General features: G+C 30.4%; 1 protein-coding gene across 1 annotated transcript; it reads left to right on the forward strand.

Moving 5' to 3' along the window:
* The first annotated feature begins 14642 nt into the window (after window positions 1-14642).
* On the forward strand, window positions 14643-22550 carry LOC106398936 (WAT1-related protein At4g01430). The gene is made up of 6 exons (XM_013839436.3): window positions 14643-14907; window positions 15759-15821; window positions 16085-16201; window positions 16284-16698; window positions 21971-22122; window positions 22241-22550. The coding sequence occupies exons 1-6, from the start codon at window positions 14729-14731 to the stop codon at window positions 22410-22412; spliced, it is 1098 nt and encodes a 365-aa protein (XP_013694890.2). The 5' UTR covers window positions 14643-14728; the 3' UTR covers window positions 22413-22550.
* The last annotated feature ends 1411 nt before the right edge of the window (window positions 22551-23961 follow it).

Genomic DNA, 23961 nt, shown 5'->3' on the forward strand with positions numbered 1-23961 from the left:
GTTCTTTTAAATCTAAAAAAAAAGAACAACCTTTTTTATCTTTTTCTTTGCCTCGGCATGTGCAGAAATATGTTAAAAAGAGAGGGATTTGTGATATACAGACAACTTCAGAATCTCAAATGTTCTTACATCAACTGTCTACAGCTTCTTTCTTAAACCTTGTTTTTAATTGTGGTATAATTCAAACATCTTAAACCAAACTGGATCGTACTGGTCCATTGCTTAGAAAATAAATAATGCCAAAAAGTAACAAAGAGGCACAACAAAGACAATCAAGGTTACAACTTTAAGAACATGGGGATAACACTTTAAAGAGGAAGATGAAGTAGAAAAAAAAAGGCTCAAACAACTTCATCCGACCTCTAATTCTCTTTCTGAAACTCCTCTTCCGCTTTCTTAAAAACTTGATCCCAATCGTTACCAGAACTCAAGTCAAGATAATCATATGGAACAGCTGTTTTCAAACCACGAAGCACACTGCAACGGCTCTCAACAATCTATCTGCTGAGGTTCTTCCCATGTATACATCAACGACAATGTTGAGCCACACCAAGGATTAAAATTATCAGCCTAACCCTTCTCTCCATTACATAAATCCTCTGATTTCAACCCCATCCCAACGTTATAATCAAAGAACTCTCCGACTAACGGTTCTGATGGTAAGTCGTAATCCATAGTCCATATCATCGACCATTATCTGCAACTCCTCCAAGCTGTATTTCTTTTCATGCACCACTATCACACTGTTAACGTGTGTGCGACTAAACAAAAATAAAGGCAACGTTCGATTACCAGAGAAAGCGGTTTTCCTCTCTTCTCGTCTAAGCCATAGGTGAAACCATCTCTGCAATGAAATCAAAGCATCCCTTTCATTAGCAAAGGAAGAAAATCATAATATGCGATCAACAAAACAGTCAACAACATCTTCAAATCGAAACTAACGTATATGTACCTTCTCTTCTTGATTACCCAGAGTGCCTTATCGTAAAAAAATTTGCACTCGCCATGATATATATATATATATATATATATATATCATTTAGAATGGACTTGAATACGGGAGCATTAGCAAAAAAATAATTGTATGGGAACCTTTCAGCATGTAAGAAACATCTGATGACATATAAAATTGCAGAACTAAACTATTTTAATGGACCAATGCCCATCACTGAGATGTGGAGATATAAGGTTAGACGGTGGTAGCACTTACCTGAGCATGCCTTGAAGATAAAATTTTCAGTTAAGTAAGCTTTTACTCTTGCACTTAGTCTACCATCAGTCATAACCCTTCCAATAAGGCATTATCTGCATTTATATTATATTTAATTTGTAATTTATCATATCTTCTAGATAGCCATAAGGATATGAAACAAATCGATTACCATACCTTTAGGTCAATATAATTGGCAACAATCTCATAATGGACAGTTAAACTTTGGTAGTCATGATTTCAAGTGACTGAGAAGGAACTTCTGTTGGTGATCTGTCACAACTATCCATTCAAACCCTTGAGAATTGGATGCTCTTAGGGTGCTGCCTATTGATTAATTTCCTGTGGCCAACAAAATCTAAGACATAAACAAACAATTGACACATATTAAAAAGTTACAAAATATATAACAGACTCATGTTTCAGTTACAGATAAGTTTGGTATGCCACATACCATATAGATAACGTCAACGACCAATTTTGGCTCCAAAGAAATGAAAGCGAAACCGATGTGTGTCTATGTGAGGTAAGTAACCTTCAATATTTGAGAGGACAGAGTTGTGGGTGAAACAAATAGTCAGATTGTGATCAGTCATCAGAAAGATTTCTTTGTTCTTAGTATCGAAGTAATTGGAGAGACTGTAAAAATCTCCCACGCTTGAGAAGACTTTGGTAGCATCTCACACGATTTGGTGGCAAAAAAACTTTGGATCACAGTTCCCTGTAATTGAATGTAGCAGTGACGAATATAACAAAAAAAATACATGTTCGTCAATATTCAGCAACTAAACACAAATTAATATGCCTGCTTAAGCAGGATTACAGGTTCCAAATCGGAAGTAACATAGGTGAAGTATATAACAGCCGGTGAATTTGGAGGAGCGCCAGAGTAGCTAGTCCCTTATCGATGGAACCGGTGGTGGACTTCGCCGGAGCGTCTGAGCAGCGAATGCCTTTCTGCTTATATATGGTTCTTGTGGCGCACTTCTCCAGAAATTTGGTGGTCAACTTCGTCTGATTCCTATAACGTTCTGGCGGCGACTTTGACGCAGGATATCAAACCGACGATGTCTCCGGCTGAAGTTGACGACAAAACAATGGAGACTTTCGGGTTTACTTTGAAGTAAGCCTCGATGAAGCTGTTTAGCAATTTATATATGAGGAAAAAGCGAGGAAGGTAGAAGGAAACAATAACTAAGAGATAAAGAGGCATTGATTGATCAAGAGGAGCAAGCGGTAACGGAGATTACAGAGCAACCGAGAAGGTGAAGACGAAGTGGAAGAGTAGGAGATGATCAACTCGTACGCTCCAGACAAAATTAGGGTTGGGCGAGATTGGGATTGCTATGGACTGTAAAGAAAAGTAATGGCAGCCCAAACTAAGTTTAGTTTTGATCTTAACTCGGCAGAAACAGTAGTGACATGGCAAAATATAAGTATATGATTGGACGATTTTTAAAGATGACTTGGACACGCTGAGAGCTGAATATTAAGCCATTTTAGTATTGTAAGATAAGACATATAGCTAAGAAAGAAGTAACTTAATAATCAGACTACAATTGAAATTTTTATAATTAAATAAAAATTCAGTTCTACTATCTGGATAAAACTAACTGATAATTAAGATAAGCTATTTTGTATTTTTAACAACATATTTTTACTGTATATAATATTTTATTATGATTATAGTATATAACCTTTGTTCAGAAATTCGTTGGGTACTACATGTGCGGTGCACCCGACCTAGCGAGTTATGAAAAGCGGAAAAAAATTGTGGAGTACGCAGAGAGGAATTTTTGGAAAAATTACTTAAACTACGACATTCTTAATACTATTTTTCATGTTTACCTTAATCATATTTACCTTTAGTGTTGACAGATAAATAAACACTTATATCCATAAAGTTAAGTAATCTATACTTGTGATTTAAATTTGAGGGGTGGGATTTTGAATGGTAGGGTTAAAAAATTTTTTTTAACAAATACTTAAATTTAAAATAAAAATTTTAAAATAGTTTAAATTTTTTTTTGGATTTCAATTTTTTTTTTGAAAAACACAAATTTGAATAAATTTCGAAAAAGTGATAAAAAAATTTGACTTTGGTAACATATATATAATTCAAAAACTATAACTTTTTATCTTTTATTATTTATTTAAATAATTATTTATATTTATATATCTATAAAACAAAGATAGAAAGGTCTTTCGGTCCTTTAATCAAACCTCATAATTTAGGTATTTGTAAAAAAGCCCATCGTAAACATGAATAATGAAACAAAAAATTGGGTAAAAGCATAATTTCCCCAATGTTTTGTACTTTTATGTATAATACTCCATATATACATCTAATACAAACTTTGTATGTATAATATATGTTTATTACAAAAGATCAGTGGTACTCAGATTCATAAATTTGTAAATATATACTAAATTATATAACAAAAATATAATTGTACATAAAATGGTTTGATTTGGGTTTGAGATTAATTATTAGCTTGGGTTTTGGGCAAATTTGGATATCATGATTGTTTTGGGTTTGAGCCAAATTAGATATCACTAAGGAATAATGGAGTAGCCGCTAGGCGCTACGCATTATTGATTGGACGATTTTTTCAATTCTACACATTCTACGCCCATTATGTGATCCAACAAGGAATACAAGCGGATTGGTCTAATTCGCTACAAGAAGTATTGTAATTGCTTGAGTATTATTGATCATAATATGTACTTTATATATATAGTTTACAGGGAAAGATCATAGGAGACGATATACATAGGTCATCCTTATTAAGTATAGGACTTATCTCTAATACACGAAGTTATCATTATCTTAATAACATAGTTATTCTAATATCCTCCCTCAAGATGGTGCACGGTTAGTGATACCAATCTTGGTAAACAGTGTTCCAAACCGAGTTTTTGATAGAGGTTTGGTTAAGCCATCTGAGAGTTGATCCTTAGATGACACATGAGAGACTCGTAGCGTTCCATTTTGAACTTTCTCCCTACATTGAACCAAACACAATCCAACAAGCACTGGCCAATGATCAATGGCGCAAATCAGCATGTACAGAGTTCAATGCAGCAATAACCAACCATACATGGGACTTGGTTCCTTGATCATAATATGTATTCTATATATAGAGTTTACAGGGAGAGATCATAGGAGACGATATACATAGGTCATCTTTATCAAATGTAGGACTTATCTCTAATACAAGAAGTTATCATTATCTTAATAACATAGTTATTCTAATATTCGCCATGGTCACCTACCGTTTCACGCTTAATCTGTCGATTAATCAGCTGGGTGGCCGAGTTTTTGAACATGGTGTATAAGTGTAATACAAAATATTAAACTGTGTTTTTATTAAAAGAAAAACTCTAAAATGATGTGTTCGTTAACTGTAGAAAATAACTTAAACAAATAATTACAGAAAGCGGGATTAGGTTAGGTTAGGTTATGTAAAGTAGATGTCACGAACAAATTATGAGAAGCAAAGTGCGTGTCTCGCCTTTACGTATAATGCGGAAATTTTATTTGATTTTTCTTTTCAATTAGATAATCGTTTATTTAAGGGGATTAAAGTGTCCAACTCCCGGATTAATTAAGTAACTAGATTTTGACCAGCGCTTTCAAAGCGCAGATTTATTTTTGTTTTTTTTTCTCAATTGACAAATATTTATTAAATGTCACATTTTCATATATTTGTGTTTTATTTTATGAAAGACTTAAAAATTTTATCTTTATTTATCGTATTTCATTTTAAATAACTATTTATGTTTAAAAAATTAAACTTTATTTTTTTAGTGAATTAAGTTGGTATAACTCTGATAAATTAATTTTATCATGGGGTTAATATTTTAATTAAAAAATTATATACTTTTAATAAAGATTTATATTTTCAATAAAAAATTCAATTATTTTTATGAATGCTTAAATTATATTAAGAAAAGAAAAAAATAATAATTAAGAATAGTTGAAAAAAAATTATTTGAACTTGGACTCAATGGCCCAAAGAAAAAAAAAGTGAGAATTGAATCTGATTTTTTAATAGGCCCAACAGGCCCAAGAGAGATTTGATGTGGGCTGGATCCAAAAATAATGATCCAATACAGATTTGTTATTAATATTACTTAATTGCTCTTAATGAAACATGCAATGTTAGTGAAGGAAAGGGCAGGCTAAGGTAATTATGACAATAGGATCTTGCTTTAATAGTATAGATTGCTGTTTTCATTACTAGATTTTTTCTACTTTAAGGGAGATATTCAATCTAAACTTGAGATGATTCATTTTTAATGAGATTTTGGATGATTTTAAAGAAGGGGTTCTTTCAAAAGTGACTCAAAATTTCAAGTCAAACATAAAAATAACTTATTTTTTTTTTTTGAAATTTTATTTTGTCATATTCACCCTAGAAGTTCTAGTTATTCACGAAAATACCATTATTTTTTTTTCAAAAATAAGGCTTTTACCTTACCATCCTCATCTTCACCAAATATTTACGACTTTGCCATTGACATCAATACCTCAACAACAATACCTCAACAACCATGAATTACCAAATTGAGAGTGTTGATGCCCTAAAGTTTTGATTTTTTCTAATCCTTTCTCATTTCCTATCCACACAAACCACATATCTAACATTTTCTCTCAAAATTCATAAAAAAAGTGAAGATTTTGATTACAAATTATGTAAGGTTCATAAGCTCACGACTCTTGGTGATTAACGAGTAGGTAGCTGTTGTGGTGAAGTTGTGGGTGAATGGAGAAACCACACAAGTCATCTCACGAGTTCAAGGTATGAAATTGCGAACTACATTTTATTTTTCAGATCTGTTCGACGAAGAAGACTTGTGGTCAATGCATAGATTAGTTTTGCAATTGACCTTTTGTGTGTTTTTAATAGAAGACTTCTTTAGAAAACTTCTACAGAAGTCTTCTCTAATTCTTCTCAATGCCGGAAGATGTCTGCGTGGGGTTACTTTTGCAATTGAAAAATAATAGTAAAACATTTAATATCAATGAGAAGACTTCAAGTTTAATTCAGAGTTTTGGTCAAACATTTGCCTACGAGAGAAGACTTCTAGAGAAGTCATCCGACAGAAGACTTCTAAAGAAGTCTTCTCTTGAAAAGTAAAATATAGTCAATTGCAAAAGTAACCCAGCCGACTTCTTACGACATTGAGAAGACTTCCGGAAAACTTAGAGAAGACTTCTTTTGAAGTATTCTCCAAGTAGACTTCCCTAGAAGTCTTCTACAAAAATTCAAATTCTAACTAACTTCGGTCAAATTCAAAAGTAACATGTTTATCCGAGAAGAAGTCTTCTCTGAGAATTTCAAAAAAATTTCAATTGGAAAAAGTAAGCCAATAATTTACAAAGGAAGACTTCCGAAGATGTCTTCTGTAGAGTAGACTTCTTAAGACGTCTTCCTTCGTAATTTGCAATTGCAAAAATGACCTAAAAAGAAGACTTCTTTTGAAGTCTACACATAGTAGACCTCTTTTCAAGTCTTTCGTGGATGACTTCAAAAGAAGTCTTCTACGTAAATCTTTATTAAACTTCAAATTTATCCAAAATTAAAATGAATTTTTAACATCTTCTTGCTAATTCATGTTTATTGGTCAATATTGGGACTACTGAGTCGAATTTATAAATTAATTGGTGATAATTATGAAGTTACAAACATTGATGTTTAATAATGTTTCTAGTTAAATAGAGAAAAGTCATAGAAGACTTGTAGAAGACTTCATAAGAAGTCTTCTCCGATGATTTTGTTTTATTAAGTTGATGTTCTGTGTTTGTGTTGTCTTTCTCATAAGATACAATTTTTAACTTCCATGAGATTTAAAATTTTAACTTTCACTTAAAATTCAATTTTGATCTTTTGTGAATTTGACTAAGGTTTCTTGAGACGTCTTCTCTCTTAGTTTTAGCAAATTTTACTAAGATTTTGTGTTGTTGTGTTTTGTTATGTGTGGGTAGAATGATTAAAATAATTTTTCGTATGTTGCATCAATAACTTAAGTGAAGTCAAGTACTTTTGGCAAAACATGAACATATTTACCATTCTTTTGATCAACATCTCTTAAAGTTTACAAAATAATTCACAACGAAAATATTACACCTACAAATCATAAAAATTATTACACAACTAGATATTATTTCTCAACATAGATAAGCTTGGACTCCACTTCACATCATCTCTTTGTACCACTTTGGGCAGAGACTTTGGAAGACTTTCTGAAGACTTCGTGGGAAGTCTTCTAGCATAAAATACTTTACAAGAAGTCTTCCGAGAGTCTTTCGAGAGTCTTCCGAGAGTCTTCCAAGAATTATCCCATAAGTCTTTCAAAATCTATCTCATATCTGAAAAATCTGCATATTCAAAAGCATTCAAATGGCTTCAAAATAGAGAAGACTTTAAAAATAAATTTTCAGATGATAAACAAAACAGTCACATTAGGTTGGATCTATAATCTTTTAGAATCTAATATATAAAACACATAAAATACATATCTAAAATTTATCACTTTAGGCAGAAGATTTCAGAAGACTTCCAGAAGATTTTGTGGGAAGTCTTATAGCATAAAATGCATTAGAGGACTTCTAAGAAGGCTTCTGAGAAGTCTTCTGAGAGTCTTCTAAGAAGTCTTTCAAAGTCTCTCAGATCTGAAAAAATATGCAATTCAAAAACATTCAAATGACTTCAAAACAGAGAAAAACTTCAAAAATGAATTTTGTGCTTACAAAATAAACAAAACAGTCACACTATGTTGAATCTATAGCTTTTTAGAATCTAACATATAAACACACACATAAATTTATATCCAAAATTTAGAGATATACTTTTGAAAGAGTGAAAGATGAGAATCATGTATTGAAAAACCTACAAAAAGAAGATAAATTAGTGAGAAGACATAAGAAAAAGTGAAAAATAGATATAAAATTTGGTGTTTTGATGTTCAAAGAGATTTGAGAGAGGTTGGAGAGTTTTATAGTGAGAAACATTACATTTTTGTTGCAGTCATTTGAGAGGAAGAAAGAGAATGTGTAAATTTTCTTTATATGTGAAGACAAAAATTCTAATTAGGTTAAATATTTTCGACCAAGAAGACTTCTGGAAGACTTATGAAATACTCATGGAAAACTTATGTAAGACTCATGGAAGACTTATGGAAGACTTTGATTTAGGTGGAAAACGGAACCTTAAATTTTACTTAAATTTAGACGGGATGCGTCGGAAGACTTCTTTTTAAGTTTTCTGTGACTCTTCTAGACCCTAAAATCAAATAACTATGCAAAAAACCTCTTTAAACTTAAAAAAACTTAGAAAGTGTTTAAATCAAATTGTTAGATAGTTACTAAACATATATAGGTCAATTTGAAAAAGGAAAAAAAATGAAGATAAAATTTCAAATCTAACCCTAAAGATACCAACAATACTATAACATATGTTACCAAACCCTAAACTAATGACTCATGAACCAATCTACATTCACTCATCTATGTTGAAAATACTTCAATTTCAGATAAACTAAATTTACATCATTGAAAAATGTTTATTATTACATGATTTCAAATTTTAACCCGGGAAAATATTTTTTATAAAAAATTAAATTATTTTTAAGTTCTAATCTATGAGAAGACTTTCTCTGGAAGACTTCTGGAAGACTTCTGGAAGACTTATGGAAGACTCCTAGAAGACTTATGGAAGACTCTTAGAAGACTTATGGAAGACTGATATCACTCAAATTACCTTAAAGAGTGAATTTACTCTCTCAAATAAGATGTTCAATTGGAGTACTTAGGGATCGAATCCACAAGGAGCTACGGAACCTAATGAATCTAATATGATTTGTTAAGTAAGGTGGTTTTAATGATTTAAATGGAAAGTTGCAGTTTTGTTGAGCAAGTAATTGCTCGACCGATTGGTTGAGGTTTTGGTGCTTAAAAGGAAATTGCTAGACTTAGGGTTTTTATTCAGGAAACTTGGGATTATAATCCTACAAATGTCTAATGAGTTGCATGCATGATAATATAAAGTTCAACTACTAAATCAACAAGTCAATCAGCTCTCGCATGTCTAGACTCATCTATTAACTAGATCTAATTACCCAAACAAATGTGTTCGATTAATAACAGTGTCGATCGATGATCCTATATGGATATCGATCGATACACCTTTCACTTCGTCGATCGATTATTCAGTATTGATATCGATCGACGCGCTTTTAGTTAAGCTTTATGTGTGGATTGAATGATGCTTACTAAGCTCACTAGATCAGCTCTCGCCTTACTCTTAGCAAGATACTTAGCTCAGTTAGAATGGTTTCAGGATAAGAATGAAGCTATCGCTTTTATCTAACAATCCTATCGCAAGTTCTAGGTAGCTTATCTAGAATCATGCATTAATGACACTCCTAATGATAAATATCACAACTCAGCAATCTATAGTTGGGGCTAACCCTTCATAACCTATTTAAACCCTAAAATCTAACAATGGAACTACTCAGACATGACCAAAGAATTCATGAAAGCAATTAGGTAAGAAAACTTCATTAGAATAGTAAATATATATTAATGGAGTTCCAATCACAAATTATAACTTTGGATCTTCTCTACAATCTATCAAAATCAAAAACCTTTTGCTGATAGTAATAAACCTAGAAACACAAGAAAGCACACTTTGCCTCTAACATGGTGACAAAGCTTATATAATTAGGTTAAAATTCGTCAAGAGTAATCTTGTAAATTGGTGAAGACTTGGGCTTCAAGTCGGCTGTGACCAAACATGCCTTCTGCGCACTTTGCTGTCGATTGATGTTCTGATGTGAACATCAATTGATATTTGTTCCTCAATATCGACCGATGGTCGAGCTTGATGGTCATCTCGGGTACTTGCTCCAAATATCTACAAAATACTCCAAAATCATCACTTATGATCTTATAAATATAATAAATAGATTCTATAATATAATAATTCGTAGTAAAAATACTTATAAACCATGGGTGAATGTGGATCAAATCCATGGTCTATCAAAGATTCCTAGAAGACTTATGGAAGACTTTGATTTAGGCGGGAAACCTAAATTATTCCAAAATTTAGGCGGAAACCATAAATTCTACTAAAATTTAGATGAGATGTGTCTGAAGACTTCTTTTTAAGTCTTTTGTGAGTCTTCCAGACCCTAAAATAAATTAACTATGCAAAAAACACTTTCTTAAACTTAAAAATAAACTTAGAAAGTGTTTAAATCAAGTTATTAAATAGTTACTAAAATATATGGGTCAATTTGAAAAAGAAAAAAAAATGAAGGTAAGATTTCAGAATATAACCCTAAAGATACATACAATACTATAACATATGTTACCAGACCCTAAACCAATGACTCATGAGCCAATATACATTCACTCATCTATGTTTAAAAATAATTCAATTTCAGATGAACTAAATTTAAATCATTGAGAAATGTTTATTATTACATGATTTCAATTTTTTACCCATCAAAATATTTTTTATAAATTATAAAATTATTTTTAAGATCTACTGAACGAGAAGACTTACAAAAAATTCATCGTAGAGAAATACATGTTTTTTGTTTGTTCATAAGGGGCTGTTGTAATTTCACTAGGCTTTTGTGTTACTTTTGTATTTGATTGAATTTGGGGTACACTTTTGTATTAAAAATCAAGTTTTGAATTATTTTTGGCAAATCCCCCTTCAATAAATTAAAGAGTTTAAGGTGATTTATGTTAAACCACTTTACAATATCACTAAAACCATGAGATTTTAGTTTCAATTTTTTGACTAAGAAACTCCATTCAATCACTCTAAAATCACTTGAGAATTTTAGAACTCCAGAATTTAAAATATTTTTAATAACAATGGATTTCAGAGTACTTTATAAAATGTCAAGTTCAATAACATTGGATTTTAAATTTAACGTAGAAAATTGGTTTAACCAAATTTAACAATATTGTTATCATATGAACAAATTAGTTGTTATTGTATAGTTATGTAGTGGAAAGTATTAAATACATTTTGAAATCATATTTGTGTGTTAGACTCGTGCTATAACAGTCCGAAACTTGGGCACCAAATTTTCTTAAGGAATCCCGCGAGGACTACAGCCCACTAAGCTAAAACCTAGGAATTCCTTTCTTTTCACTATAAATAAAGCTGCCCATTCTCACTTTTGTCTCATTCAGAATCTAAAGCATAGCTCTTCAGAGTTCTAGAGAGAATAGAAAACCCTAGCCATCAAGGTTTCACCTTTCTTTTCTCTCTCTTCGCCTCACACTGTATCTCTCCCTCTCCTCTCTCTATATCCCTGGCCGATCTCTCTCTCTCTTCGCCGGCGGCCGTGCGTGGTTGGTCACTGTTCATTGTTGTTTCCCGATCTGTTGTTCTCTTGTTCCAGTTCTCCAAATCTATCTCAAGATCAAGTTTAAAGTGAGGTGATCCAAACCCATCTCCCTCTCATGTTCTTTATACTCCTTGAAGTTGGAATTAGGGTTGGTTAGACGTTGTTTGAAGTTAGGTTGATAGATCAATGAATCGTGTTGTATAAAAACCTTCACACTGATTAAAGGATTAAATGAACTGCCTTGTATTGATGTGAATGAATTATATTGTTTCATGCTCATATGATTGGTTGCCTAATGCATGTGATGACTGTCAGAGAAAGTTAAGTATCTAGAAAGAATTACATGCTTAAGTTATTAGATGAAGTTACAACTCGTATGGTTGCAGTTAGTATCATATAATAATGAATGATTAAAATAAAAGATGAATGATAATGAGTGTGATGTTTATTGTATGTCATACCGAGAATGGGTGATGTCTAATGAATGTGTCAAGGTTAATGTTAAGGATAATGAAAATGAGAACGTTGTAAATAATGTAAGACACCAAAAACGGGTGGCGTCTAGAAATATGATGATGAGTTAATGTAATGTGACCGTGAAAGGGCAGGTTTAATGTTACTGGGCGCCGTAAACTCGAGTAGTGCCGATTCGTGGCAGATATGGCTGCAAGTACCGCATGGCAGATAGTGCCAAAAGGGGCCAAACGGCTGCGAGCTGGCAGTTACCCAACTTGTCTGGTCCTGGATCTGAGGCTGTCCATGTTTCTCCACGCCGTAGTGGCTAGCTGTGATTTTGGATCATTTCTTAGGAGTAGGACACATGCTTTCCGTTTTACTTGTTGGCTTTGGTGTATTTCATTTCTAAAGGCTTTCTATTGATTGTATAGATAACTTGAGCTTTCAAAACTATTGTAGTCGTACTTCATTTCATTTATTATATTCATTCGTTTATTTTAAAAGAGATCTTGAGTAAATTTTATCATCGCCTTATGTGCATCCCTTGATTGATGTGTGATTGTGTGTGTTCTTTTCTGTTTCAGCCGTTATGTTTGAATTTTGAAGATTGGAATTAATAAACAAATTTCAACTAACAGGGAGATAATTGTAACGGTCTAAAACTTGTGGCCTTAAATTTTCTTTAGGAAGCCGCTAGGAGTGTGGCCCACTAGGGTAAATCTAAGGTTTCCCTTCTTTTTACTATAAATAAAGATGTCAACTTTCCCATTTGTCTCATTCAAAAACAAAAGCGTAGCTCTGCAAAGATCTAGAGATAAAAGAAAAACCTAGCCATCAAGGTTTCACCTGTCTCTCTCTCTCTCTCTCTCTCTCTCTCTCTCTCTCTCTCTCTCTCTCTCTCTCTCTCTATCTCTCTCTCTCTCTCTCAAAATCTATCTCTCCCCAGCCAATCTCTCTCTCTCTCTCCTTGCCGGCGACCATGTATGGTGGTGACCGAGTGGTGGTTGGTCGCTGTTCGTTGTTGTTACACGATCTATTGTTCTCTTGTTCCAGTTCTCAGATTTATCTCCAGAACTAGTTGAAGGTGAGGTGATTTGAACCCAGTTCTATCTCATGTTCTTTATACTTCTTTGATGTTGTAATTTTGGTTGGTTAGACCTTGTTTGAAGTTAGGTTGATATATAATATTGGATGCTATGTTGATAGATCTATGAATTATGCTGCATAAAAACTTTCATATTTGATTAAATGACTTAATGGACTGCCTTGTGTTGATGTGAACGAATGATATTGTTACGTACTTGTGTGATTGGTTGCCTTGATTCTTGTAATGACTGTCTTTGAAAGCTAAGTTGCTAGAAAGAACTACATGCTAAAGTAATTAGATGAAGTTACAATTGGTATCGTTGCAATTGGTATCAGAACTGAGTGAATGATTGAAATGAAAGATGAATGATGATGAGTGTGTTGTGTATTGTATGTGACACCGAGAATGTGTCAAGGATAATGGAAATGAGAACGTTAATGAATGTTAATGATATAAGACACCGAGAATAGGTGGCGTTTAGAAAGATGATGATTAGTTAATGTAATGTGACCATAAAAGGGGGCGGAATTAATGTAATGGGCTGCGAAAGGGCGGGTTTAATGTTAATGGACGCTATAAGATCGAGTCATGCCGTGTCGTGGCAGATGTGGCTGCACGTACCTCGTGGCAGATAGTGCCAAAAGGGGCCAAATAGCTGCGAGCGGGTAGTTTCATAGGAATCCTCGAAACAGTTGTTATCGTACGATCTCAAAGGGCTTACACGAGGAAGGACGTCCATGAGCATGCCATAGGTCCTTAGAGTCTAGGTTGTTTGGCGTCAGGTCTGTCAAGTCAGTCGACTCCATGTGTAGCAATGACTGAGTTATTGCAATGCTTGATTGATTGTTAGTGGCTATTCAGTCCTTTTCTCCTCATTGAGTAGCATAAAGTTTCGTGCGGGGAGTCTGGTAAAACTACTTTACTGAGTAACATATTTATTCATTCCCTCCATTCAATTTCTCTGTGAGCATGACTGTAAACAAAAGTATATGAATTATGGTTGGATTGGTATTTCACAGAAGGCAGTGCGTCCATGATCTTCGGGACCTGTAACGGTACACAGAGGAGGTCTAAAATGAGTAGACACGTGTCTATAACGTCTACTCCGAACCCCGGTTTAGACTTCAGGGGAGCAGGCCGTTACACGTGCTTAATTAGATATCCAATTTAAGAAACTTTTGGATGTTTCAGATTCTGATGAAACTAGTACTTGAAGTATTCAGTTTTCTGGGGTCTTATATAAACTTAATGCATATGTACATTAACTGACTGTGAATACGAGATTTGACTTAAAGATGTCTTCGAAAATGATAGTCTACTACCACACTTAAAAATCTTCGACACAATATAACGACCATATATATTATTCTATAAAGACTATATAGAGTCATAAATTATTATGCATATAAACAATTATAGTATGACCTATGAAGGTGAACAAGAAAATTAAAGGATATCCAATGTGGCAACCACCCACAAACTTTATTATAAATATAAGTAGACAGGAAGGAGGTGGTTGTTAAACGCAAAGAAAACATTCGATTTTACAGAAACAAACCTAGATAAATCTTTTTAAAAAATCAAGAGAGAGAGAGAAAATGAAGGAAGAACAATGGGCACCAGTAATAGTAATGCTAATATCAAGTGTTGCAATGGGTTCAGTTAATGCTCTCGTTAAGAAAGCGCTTGATGTTGGTGTTAATCATATGATCTTTGCTGCATATAGAATGTCTATTTCTGCTTTGATATTGGTTCCGTTTTCTTATATTTGGGAGAGGTATGAACATTTTGATACTTGTGTACCAAACTCGATCTTCGTTACTTCACTACGTTTTGTTTTAAGTAAATTTATTCGTATGATTTGATTTCGTGCGTTAAAGTAATAAAACATTATTAAGTTGTGCTAATAACAAAATTTAAAGTAACAGAAAAAATTATTAAGTTATGTAAATTTATTCGCTTTTCATGCATGAACCAAATATTGCAGAACTATATCTTAAAATTCAGACTATTTACATATTTATGTAATATAATGATTTACTGTTTCAGATATCATGTAAGTAGTGGCTTGCTTAGATTCTTGGGTGCTTAAGGCAAATTTGAAAACACAGGTTTTAATATAATTATTTTAACTGATTATATTTCAATGGTATAAAATAAATTTTTAAATAAAAATTTAAAAGCTTATAATTGACTTTTCTGATATTAACAAATGAAAATTATTTTATGGTTTATCAGAAACTTATCCATATGATATTTTTATGATTTCTGATATGCTTAATCATATTATATGTGTATGTATAGTACTCCTTCCATTTTAAAAAGAGCCACATTTTAGAAAATAATTGTTTCAAAATGATATATTTTTACATTTCAATGTGTTATTTAATGGTAAATTGTAAACTTCAAAAACAAAATTTTTTATTTATTAAAATTCCATTGGTTAATTTTTGGGGAAATAGTGAATTACAAAAAATGATGCATTGATAATGAAAATTTAATATGTTTTTAATACATGTAAAAATTCTATAACATATATCTTTTTGAAATAGAGGTAGTACAATTTTTTATTGTGTTTATACTTAAGTAATGAAGTTTGCCTAATTTTTGAATGCCTTTTTGTTATAGGAAAACCAGACCAATGTTAACGTTCATGCTCTTGTGCGAGCATTTCATCAGCGGATTACTTGGGTTTGTCCCTTTTCATTTGTTCTTTTTATTGCCTGTTTCCACTACTTTCATGATTTTATTTAACTTTTTTTGGTTGCTAAAATGATTTTGCTTACTTTCTAAAAAGAAAAAAAACAGGGAAAAAGAAGAAAGGATAACAGAGTTTTCTAACACGTTATCTATCTCTTAGTACAAGCCCTATACTTTGTTTTTTTTTTTTTTTGGTAAAATAGCCCTATACTTTGTTTCCTTTATTTGTCATTGCTTTCTAATAAATAACGCAGGGCAAGTTTGATGCAATTTTTCTTTCTGCTTGGACTATCGTACACGTCACCCACTGTTGCGATGGCTCTAAATAGCATGCTACCCGCTATTACCTTTGCGCTAGCTCTTTTTTTCAGGTAATGAAACTAATTTAATTACTGTTTAGAACTTCCAAAATCACAAAAAGATCTCCTAATTTTAACTATAAGAAAATTGCAGAATAGAGAATGCACAAAAACTGAAGAGCAGAGCAGGCGTGCTCAAGTTAATAGGAACCCTAATTTGCATACTTGGAGCAATGTTCTTAACATTCTACAAAGGTCTTCAAGTATCAAATCCTCATACTCATCCAGAGGCTATTGACAACATTACATTACATAACAATGGTCACGACCAAGCAAAGAAATGGCTTCTAGGCTGTGTTTACTTGTTCACTGGGATAGTGTTATTGTCGCTATGGATGTTGTTTCAAGGGAAATTAAGCGTTAAGTATCCGTGTACTAAGTACTCAAGTACTTGCCTCATGTCGGTCTTCGCAGCATTTCAATGTGCCATTTTGAGTCTTTATAAGAGTAGAGAAGTCGAAGATTGGATCATCAAAGACAAACTCGTCATCTTCGTTATCCTTTACGCTGTAAGTTTTTCATATATCATAATATATGCAAAACAATAATACATAAAATTGTCATTAAGAAAAAGATTATAAAACTGCCCAGTCCTATATGCAATACATAAAATTGGCATTAAGTAGAGACGAAGAGTACTAAGTTTCTTCACTTTGATATAGTCACCTTTATCTATTGTGACCTTTTTTCTAAAACATCCTCTTAGTAATCTCAAAAGTCGCATTATCAATTGCGAAACCCTTTGCAAAACCCTTTTCTTGGAGCATCTTTAATTAATAGGTAGATCCCCAATTAAGAATATTTTATTTTTACTGATATTATTACTTATGTAGTTAAATTGTAGCTACCAAAAATAATAGAACATAATTACGTAAGTAAATGTTAATTATTAAAAACAATAAACCATTATTACAATAATACATGCCACCAAAGCTTCTCAAAATTTCAGAAAAAAAATTTCTTTGAAACAATCTTTTTTATTATTTTCTATCTCTTTTTCTCTATTATAAATACTAGATTTTTTAACCGCGCTACGTGCGGATAAGATATTATATGTATTTCTCAATTCTAAAATAATAATGTATAATATTGTATTACATTATTTAAAGAATATAAAATAAGACTACATAACATAAATATATTTTTTAAATTTTCTTTGTGAAAATCATTATGTTGTTTGATTGTTGTACTTAATTCACATATTTGCATAGTTATTTGTGATAGATGAATAACTATATTTTAATTATCAGTAAATAATATATATTTATTATATAATATAAGAAAAATAAAATTATTTACTTTTAAAACAAACTTGTCTCATGTTGGGGACTCGGTTATAAACATAACATATTCGAATGAGACATTTTTACAGTTATCAATCTTCTTAACAGTCAAGAAACAAATTTGAATATCAAAACAATATCTCATACGATCTCTTTGTGGAATAACTGCTTTGAAGAAATTGAATTTAAGCATAAAAAAGGACTGGAAATGGATGTGGAAATGTGTTATCTAAGTCAGCTTTACAAAATACTATTCATAGTTCATATATCATTTATATCCATCCTATTTTTTTTTGTCCATCATTTCTTAAACATCTTGAAATAACTGATGCTAATTAATAAAAAACTTTTGGCTGGAAAAAAAAATCAAATTTGTCTAATTACCGCTTAATTTGTCTAACTGATATATATGTATTTCTCAATTCTAAAAATATAATGTATAATATTGTATTACATTATTTAAAAAATATAAAATAAGACTACCTAGCATAAATATAATTTTTAAATTTTCTTTGTGGCAATCATTATGTTGTTTTATTGTTGTACTTGATTCACATATTTACATAGATATTTGTGATAGATGAATAACTATATTTTATTATCAGTAAATAATATATATTTATTATATAATATAAGAAAAATGAAATTATTTATTTTTTAAATAAAGTTGTCTCATGTTGGAGATTCGGTTATAGACATATAATATTCGAATGAGACATTTTTACTGTTATCAATCTTCTTAACAATCAAAAAACAAATCTGAATATCAAAAAAATATCTCATACGATCTCTTTGTGGAATAACTGCTCTGAAGAAATTGAATTTAGGTATAAAAAAAGACTGGAAATGATGTGCAGATGTTTTATCTAAGTCAGTTTTACAAAGTACTACTATTCATAGTTCATATATCATTTAAGTCCATCATTTTTTAAACATCTTGAAATAGCTGATGCTAATTAATAATAAACTTTAATGGCAAAAAAAAATCAAATTTATCTAATTATCGCTTAAATATTTTATTAATATTGTCTAAGAAGCTTTCAATTGATATCATAGTTTAATTTTTTTAGTTTTTTTTTGTTAATTTTAGAGTTTTTTTTGTATTTAAGATATTTAACCATATTAAGCTTATATTTCTTTCACATAATATATATATATATGTCATAAAAATTAACATCAAATCAGTTTTACTTATTTATTATTTTGTTTCTAATGAAAATAGACTTTTTAAATAATTTAATTTAAAATAAAATTATATATTAATTTGTTGTATTCTAACAATTTGATTGATTTAATTAATTTGCTTTGGTGGATAACTTAAAAAATTTCATATGAATTAGGAAAAGCAAGCTATGTTGTTATATTATATTTATTTGTGTATATGAAATCTATATATAATGCTAGTGTAATAAAGAAAGAACATTATTTTTTGTAACTTCAAAAAGATACATTATTACAATTTGAAATTATTCAAAATTGAATAAAATGGTAATTAAATAAATCTAATTATTATTTTTATCTTGTTTAGTTGGATTCTCATGAAAAGAAATCGATAGGTTAAACAAATTTTTCAAAATTTATTGTGTTATTGTTTTGTCTATAAATTACAAAATTTATTGAATTGATATATTTAATTATTGCACCCTTAAATAATATTTTATTAAGACATTAGAGAACTATGTTTTGAGTTGTTTTGTCAAAATTGTACAAAAATCTATGCTTTTTCATATTTGTTACGAAAATTTATATGTTAAACTTATTTTTACAAAATTCTTAACTTTGTCACGAAAATAAAAATCTATGCTTTTTCATATTTGTCAATGTTCTCACACTTTCAAAGAATATTAGCTTAGTCACTTACTTATTTTGTTTTACAAAACAAAGTATCGGAGTCTGGAAAGTTGAATCCATATTATTTTAAATGTACATAAGAGTTTGTGATTACATATTTAGTGATTCTTGTATATATGTCCAAGAAAGTTTCAATGGCTTAGTGGTATTTGTCCTATATTTATGTCATACTAACCCGGGTTCGATCCTTTCTTTTGCATTGTTTTTTCATTTTTTACGAAAAAATAAATGAGATGACGTGGCAACTTCTAACTCTCTGATTGGACGATTTTTTGTGCCTACGTGGACACTCTAAGAGGAGCTTATATCCCCCTTTTATTATAGTATAGATTGTGAAACCTAAAAATAAGACTAATGTCTAAACCTAAAATGTCCTAGTAATTAATAATCTGTGATTTTTTTACAAAGCTTTATTTTCTATTTTCTCATTGATTTTGTATTATACAATACCATATATTAACAGAGAAATTCTACATTTTCCTAATAAAAATTAGGCATATGAAGGTAATTTTTTACATCCTTACATATATATGATAAAATAGGTGAATTCGTTTTTTTTAATTAATCGTATAATATACTCTAGGCAGAAAAATACCTTAAAACATAATGTGGGTGATTGTATAGGTTTTATTTCAATTATTTAGCTTTGTTTAGTTTTAAATCATCAAATCTTAGCAATCATAATCATGATTAAGATTTGATTTTAAAGTTAAATACTACATCAAAATCTTCCAATTTTTACCAATCATGATCAATACTATTAAAAGGGAAGAAGTCTTAAAAAATCTACCTATCAAAATTGTTTGGACCCTTTTATTTAATTCATTATTTTTTGGTCTTCCCTTAAATTTAGACTAACAATATGTTACCATATATTTCTCTAACAATAACTTATTCAGTTCCATTATTTATTCAAATACACTTCTAAATCTTAATCATTACTATTACTATATTTACCATTTTGACTTTTAATCGTAAAAATACAAAAACTAATGTTTTCTATTATCACATTAATCATATAATATATAATTTAAAGCAAGAAAAGTTACACGACATATATGTGTACATTCTAACTTTCTCTTTCCTTTATAATAACGTAATCATATCATATATAAAATTTCCCACTAAAATCTCATATTATATACTAAACTTTCAACCGTCTATAGTTTGATAGATATTTTCATATTTAAAAATAAGTTTTCTAAAAATATTTCATCAACCATGTTTTTGTACAATAACGTTAAAAATCTATATCAAAAGGTTGTTGGACTTGATATGGACGTAATGGGTCCACATCTGTTCAGGTATTTAGGATCCTAAAAAGATTCGAAATATCTAAAAAATCTGAAAAATATCTGAAACACGAAAAGTACTTGAAACTCCAAACAAATACTCAAAAAAAGTCAAATATCTAAAAATTCAAAATCTCACACTGAATTGAAAATACCCAAAATTTTATCTAAATACCCAAAAAAAAAATTTTATTTGAAAATTTACCTGAAATCAAAAACTATAATCGTAAACCAAAAGCCTAAAAAATATCCATAATGCCGAAAAGATATTCAAAATATTCAAATATACCTAATAAACACAACATATTTATGATCGGATCTAAGGTAGGACCCGGACTCAAACAAAGACCTGCAGATCCAAAAAAACCCTAATAGATTATCTTCTCTGGACCTGAACTAAATATATATTTTCGGGTCGGTTCGGTTTGTTTTTTTGATCCGGATATAATTCTCATGCCTAAAAAAAACTTACGTAAAAGTATACATATAAAATTACAAATAAACTAATTCATAGATTATATAACTGTTAAAAATAATGTTTTTCGATATAATAAAACTTTGTATTATAATATAATCTAAAAAACCCACGCTTTCCAAGCGCGGGTCAAAATCTAGTTTAGCTTTATTCTTCTATCTGCAACAAAAAATAAAGATTTTTTATGTGGATTAGAGTAAATTCATATATCTTTATTATTCCATCTGTAGTATCTATAAAGTAATAAAATCATGTATGATATAAAATAAATTAGCTAATTATAGGTAAAAATTATTAACATTTAGATATTAAATTTTAGTATAATTTTAAGATTTATAAATAATTTTATTTACTTTTGAATAATATAAAATAATAAAATTTTGACTAATCTAAATACCATTATATATTACACAGAGTAATAGTATGATTTTGATAATTTATATTTTATTATTAATATAAAGTATTTTCATTGTTATAAATAATTCTTTTGTTTATATATCGTGTATCTCACATGTTTTGTTTAAGAATACGTATAGTTAAGAACTTACAGTTACAACCCAAATAACTACACAAAAATCTTTGCAAAAATATTTACATCAATAAATTTTCAGTTATAACAAGACTACTTTTTCTTTTGAACGATAGCAGAACTATGCTTCTGCCATAAATTTTACAGTTAAATTTTTTCAATTACAATCTAACCAATCATTCACAGTATCTTTTAAGATTGTCGTCGCAAATACAGAATTGAAAATTTTAATAATTTTCTTTATAGAATAACTTTTGCGATATATTTCTTTTCATCTATTTTCAACATAAGATTATTATTCAGTTCAAAAAAAAAAATATAAGATTATTACGATATATGGTTGAAAAACAGGGAATAGTGGGACAAGCGATGTCGACAGTGGTAACGTCATGGTCAATAAAAAGGACGGGAGCAGTCTTCGTGTCAACATTTAGCCCCGTTAGCCTCGTGTCCGCTACGTTATTCGATTTCCTCATCTTGCGCTCTCCTTTATACCTCGGCAGGTTTCATTTGAATCCAAAAATCATATCAATTTCACATCATATATAATATATACGTTTATTTATAACATGCACTGATATGTTTATATTTTTATTTATTTATGGTATAATAAAAATGCAGTATAATTGGATCAGTAGTGACTATAACGGGCCTCAACGTGTTTCTTTGGGGAAAGAGGAGTGAGACAGATCAGACTGTTCCGAAGATTTCGACCACTTCCAAGTCTTGTCAAATGATCGAAAACGAAGACAATATGACAGTAGATGATAACAATACTAAATTGCCTGTTTGATACATTATTATATGATTGAGAGAGATATTTGCTATCGTAATCGCGATAACTGTTGGTCTTCAGCTCTTTATTATAAGGTTTTTGTTTTCTTATGTATTTTCGAGTTCTTAAAGTGATAGATTGATTCAGTTATAATAACTCACTGTAAGTTACTAAGTAGTAACCACTTGGACTGACCGGAAACAGAAGAAGAAAGAGGCCTTGTTGGAAACCTAGTTCATGCATTCCAGTTTGTTATCTGTGTGTCACCAATTCTGTAGGTATGCTACTAGCAGTTTTGATTTATACCGAGTTTGAAGCCAAAAAAGAAAAAAAAAGAGTGTACAAGAGATAGGTAAACATGGCTGGCGTGGTCGTGGTTTTTTTCATTAGCTGCTTTCTTTTCTGTCTTTGTTAGTTCTTCTAGTTTTGGCCTCAAAACTTTTTAGGTTGAAATTTATCCTATCATTTTGTTTCCTATCATGAAGTGTATTTCATGCAAATTTTATCTCACTATAAGGTTACTAAGCCTTATCATATAAATGTTTATGTTTTTTTAATTCGAAAAATTTTAGTCAAAATAGGATAAAATAAAGGCAGCTCTTTAAAATAAAATAAAAAATAAAGGTAGCTAGATATTCAACGAACACAACACCAGTTCTGCAAGAAAAAGAAAAAAAAACACGAGTTCTGCTTTTTTTCATTCTAATCGATTCAGTCATCTATCTAATGGTTGGACACAATATCTTTTACCTTTGAAAAATATATTAAGCATAACTATTAACTTTATTATTAGATGTAAGTCTCATCATCTGCTTCTCGCTATGACTCAGACGCCACTACTTTCAGATCAATAAGTTTCTTTTTTTTTTTATAAAGAGATAATTAAGTTGATGGACGCATACTCAGATTCCAATAGTTTCTTATTTAAAGATATGTTTTAAAATTATAAACAGAAAAACCTAATATCATGTACTTGTTTCAAAATTTTAAAATCTGATATATAAACAAATATATTATCTATTTACAAAGGTATATTTAGTATTATACATAAAAAAATAAAATGTGATATAGTTAAAAATAAACTATGATGTTAAGTTGAAAATTTAAATGTGATTTCTGCTGGGAACAAAGTTACTGCTAATTGGCTAGTCTGAGTTTGAGATTCGGTTCATGCAGTTTACATGATAGTTCAGTAAGAGACGATCTAGCTATCTCTAACATTAGTCGGAAGACATTTCAAACTTAGATTATACAGTGTGGTATCCAGTCTACTTTATAGCACTAAGTGTGCTTCTACCGGGACCGACCGAATCAACCGATAGAGTAAATAAAAAAAAATATACATGATAAATATGGTGTAAGCACAAAAATTAAATGTTGTATTTTATTGAAATAAAATTGAAATGATAACAAAATCATGTTTACATATGTTACAAAAACGATTTTATAAAATATAAAAGAAAGAAAAAGTTTCAAAATTAAAAACCGTATTATAGATTAAAAGTATATATAACATTTATTTTATCATAATTAGAGGCTAAGTATTTTTCAACTTTTACAAAAAAAG

The sequence above is a fragment of the Brassica napus genome, chromosome A2 (assembly GCF_020379485.1).
Source record: "Brassica napus cultivar Da-Ae chromosome A2, Da-Ae, whole genome shotgun sequence".
Taxonomy (NCBI): Eukaryota; Viridiplantae; Streptophyta; class Magnoliopsida; order Brassicales; family Brassicaceae; genus Brassica; species Brassica napus.

Bases quoted from the DNA above. Each gene is read 5' to 3' on its own strand.
- LOC106398936 (XM_013839436.3), top strand. From the start codon at position 14,729: ATGAAGGAAGAACAATGGGCACCAGTAATAGTAATGCTAATATCAAGT. The intron at 15,822-16,084 runs GTTTGTCCCTTT...TAAATAACGCAG, and splicing joins TTCATCAGCGGATTACTTGG to GGCAAGTTTGATGCAATTTT. The intron at 16,699-21,970 runs GTAAGTTTTTCA...GTTGAAAAACAG, and splicing joins TCTTCGTTATCCTTTACGCT to GGAATAGTGGGACAAGCGAT.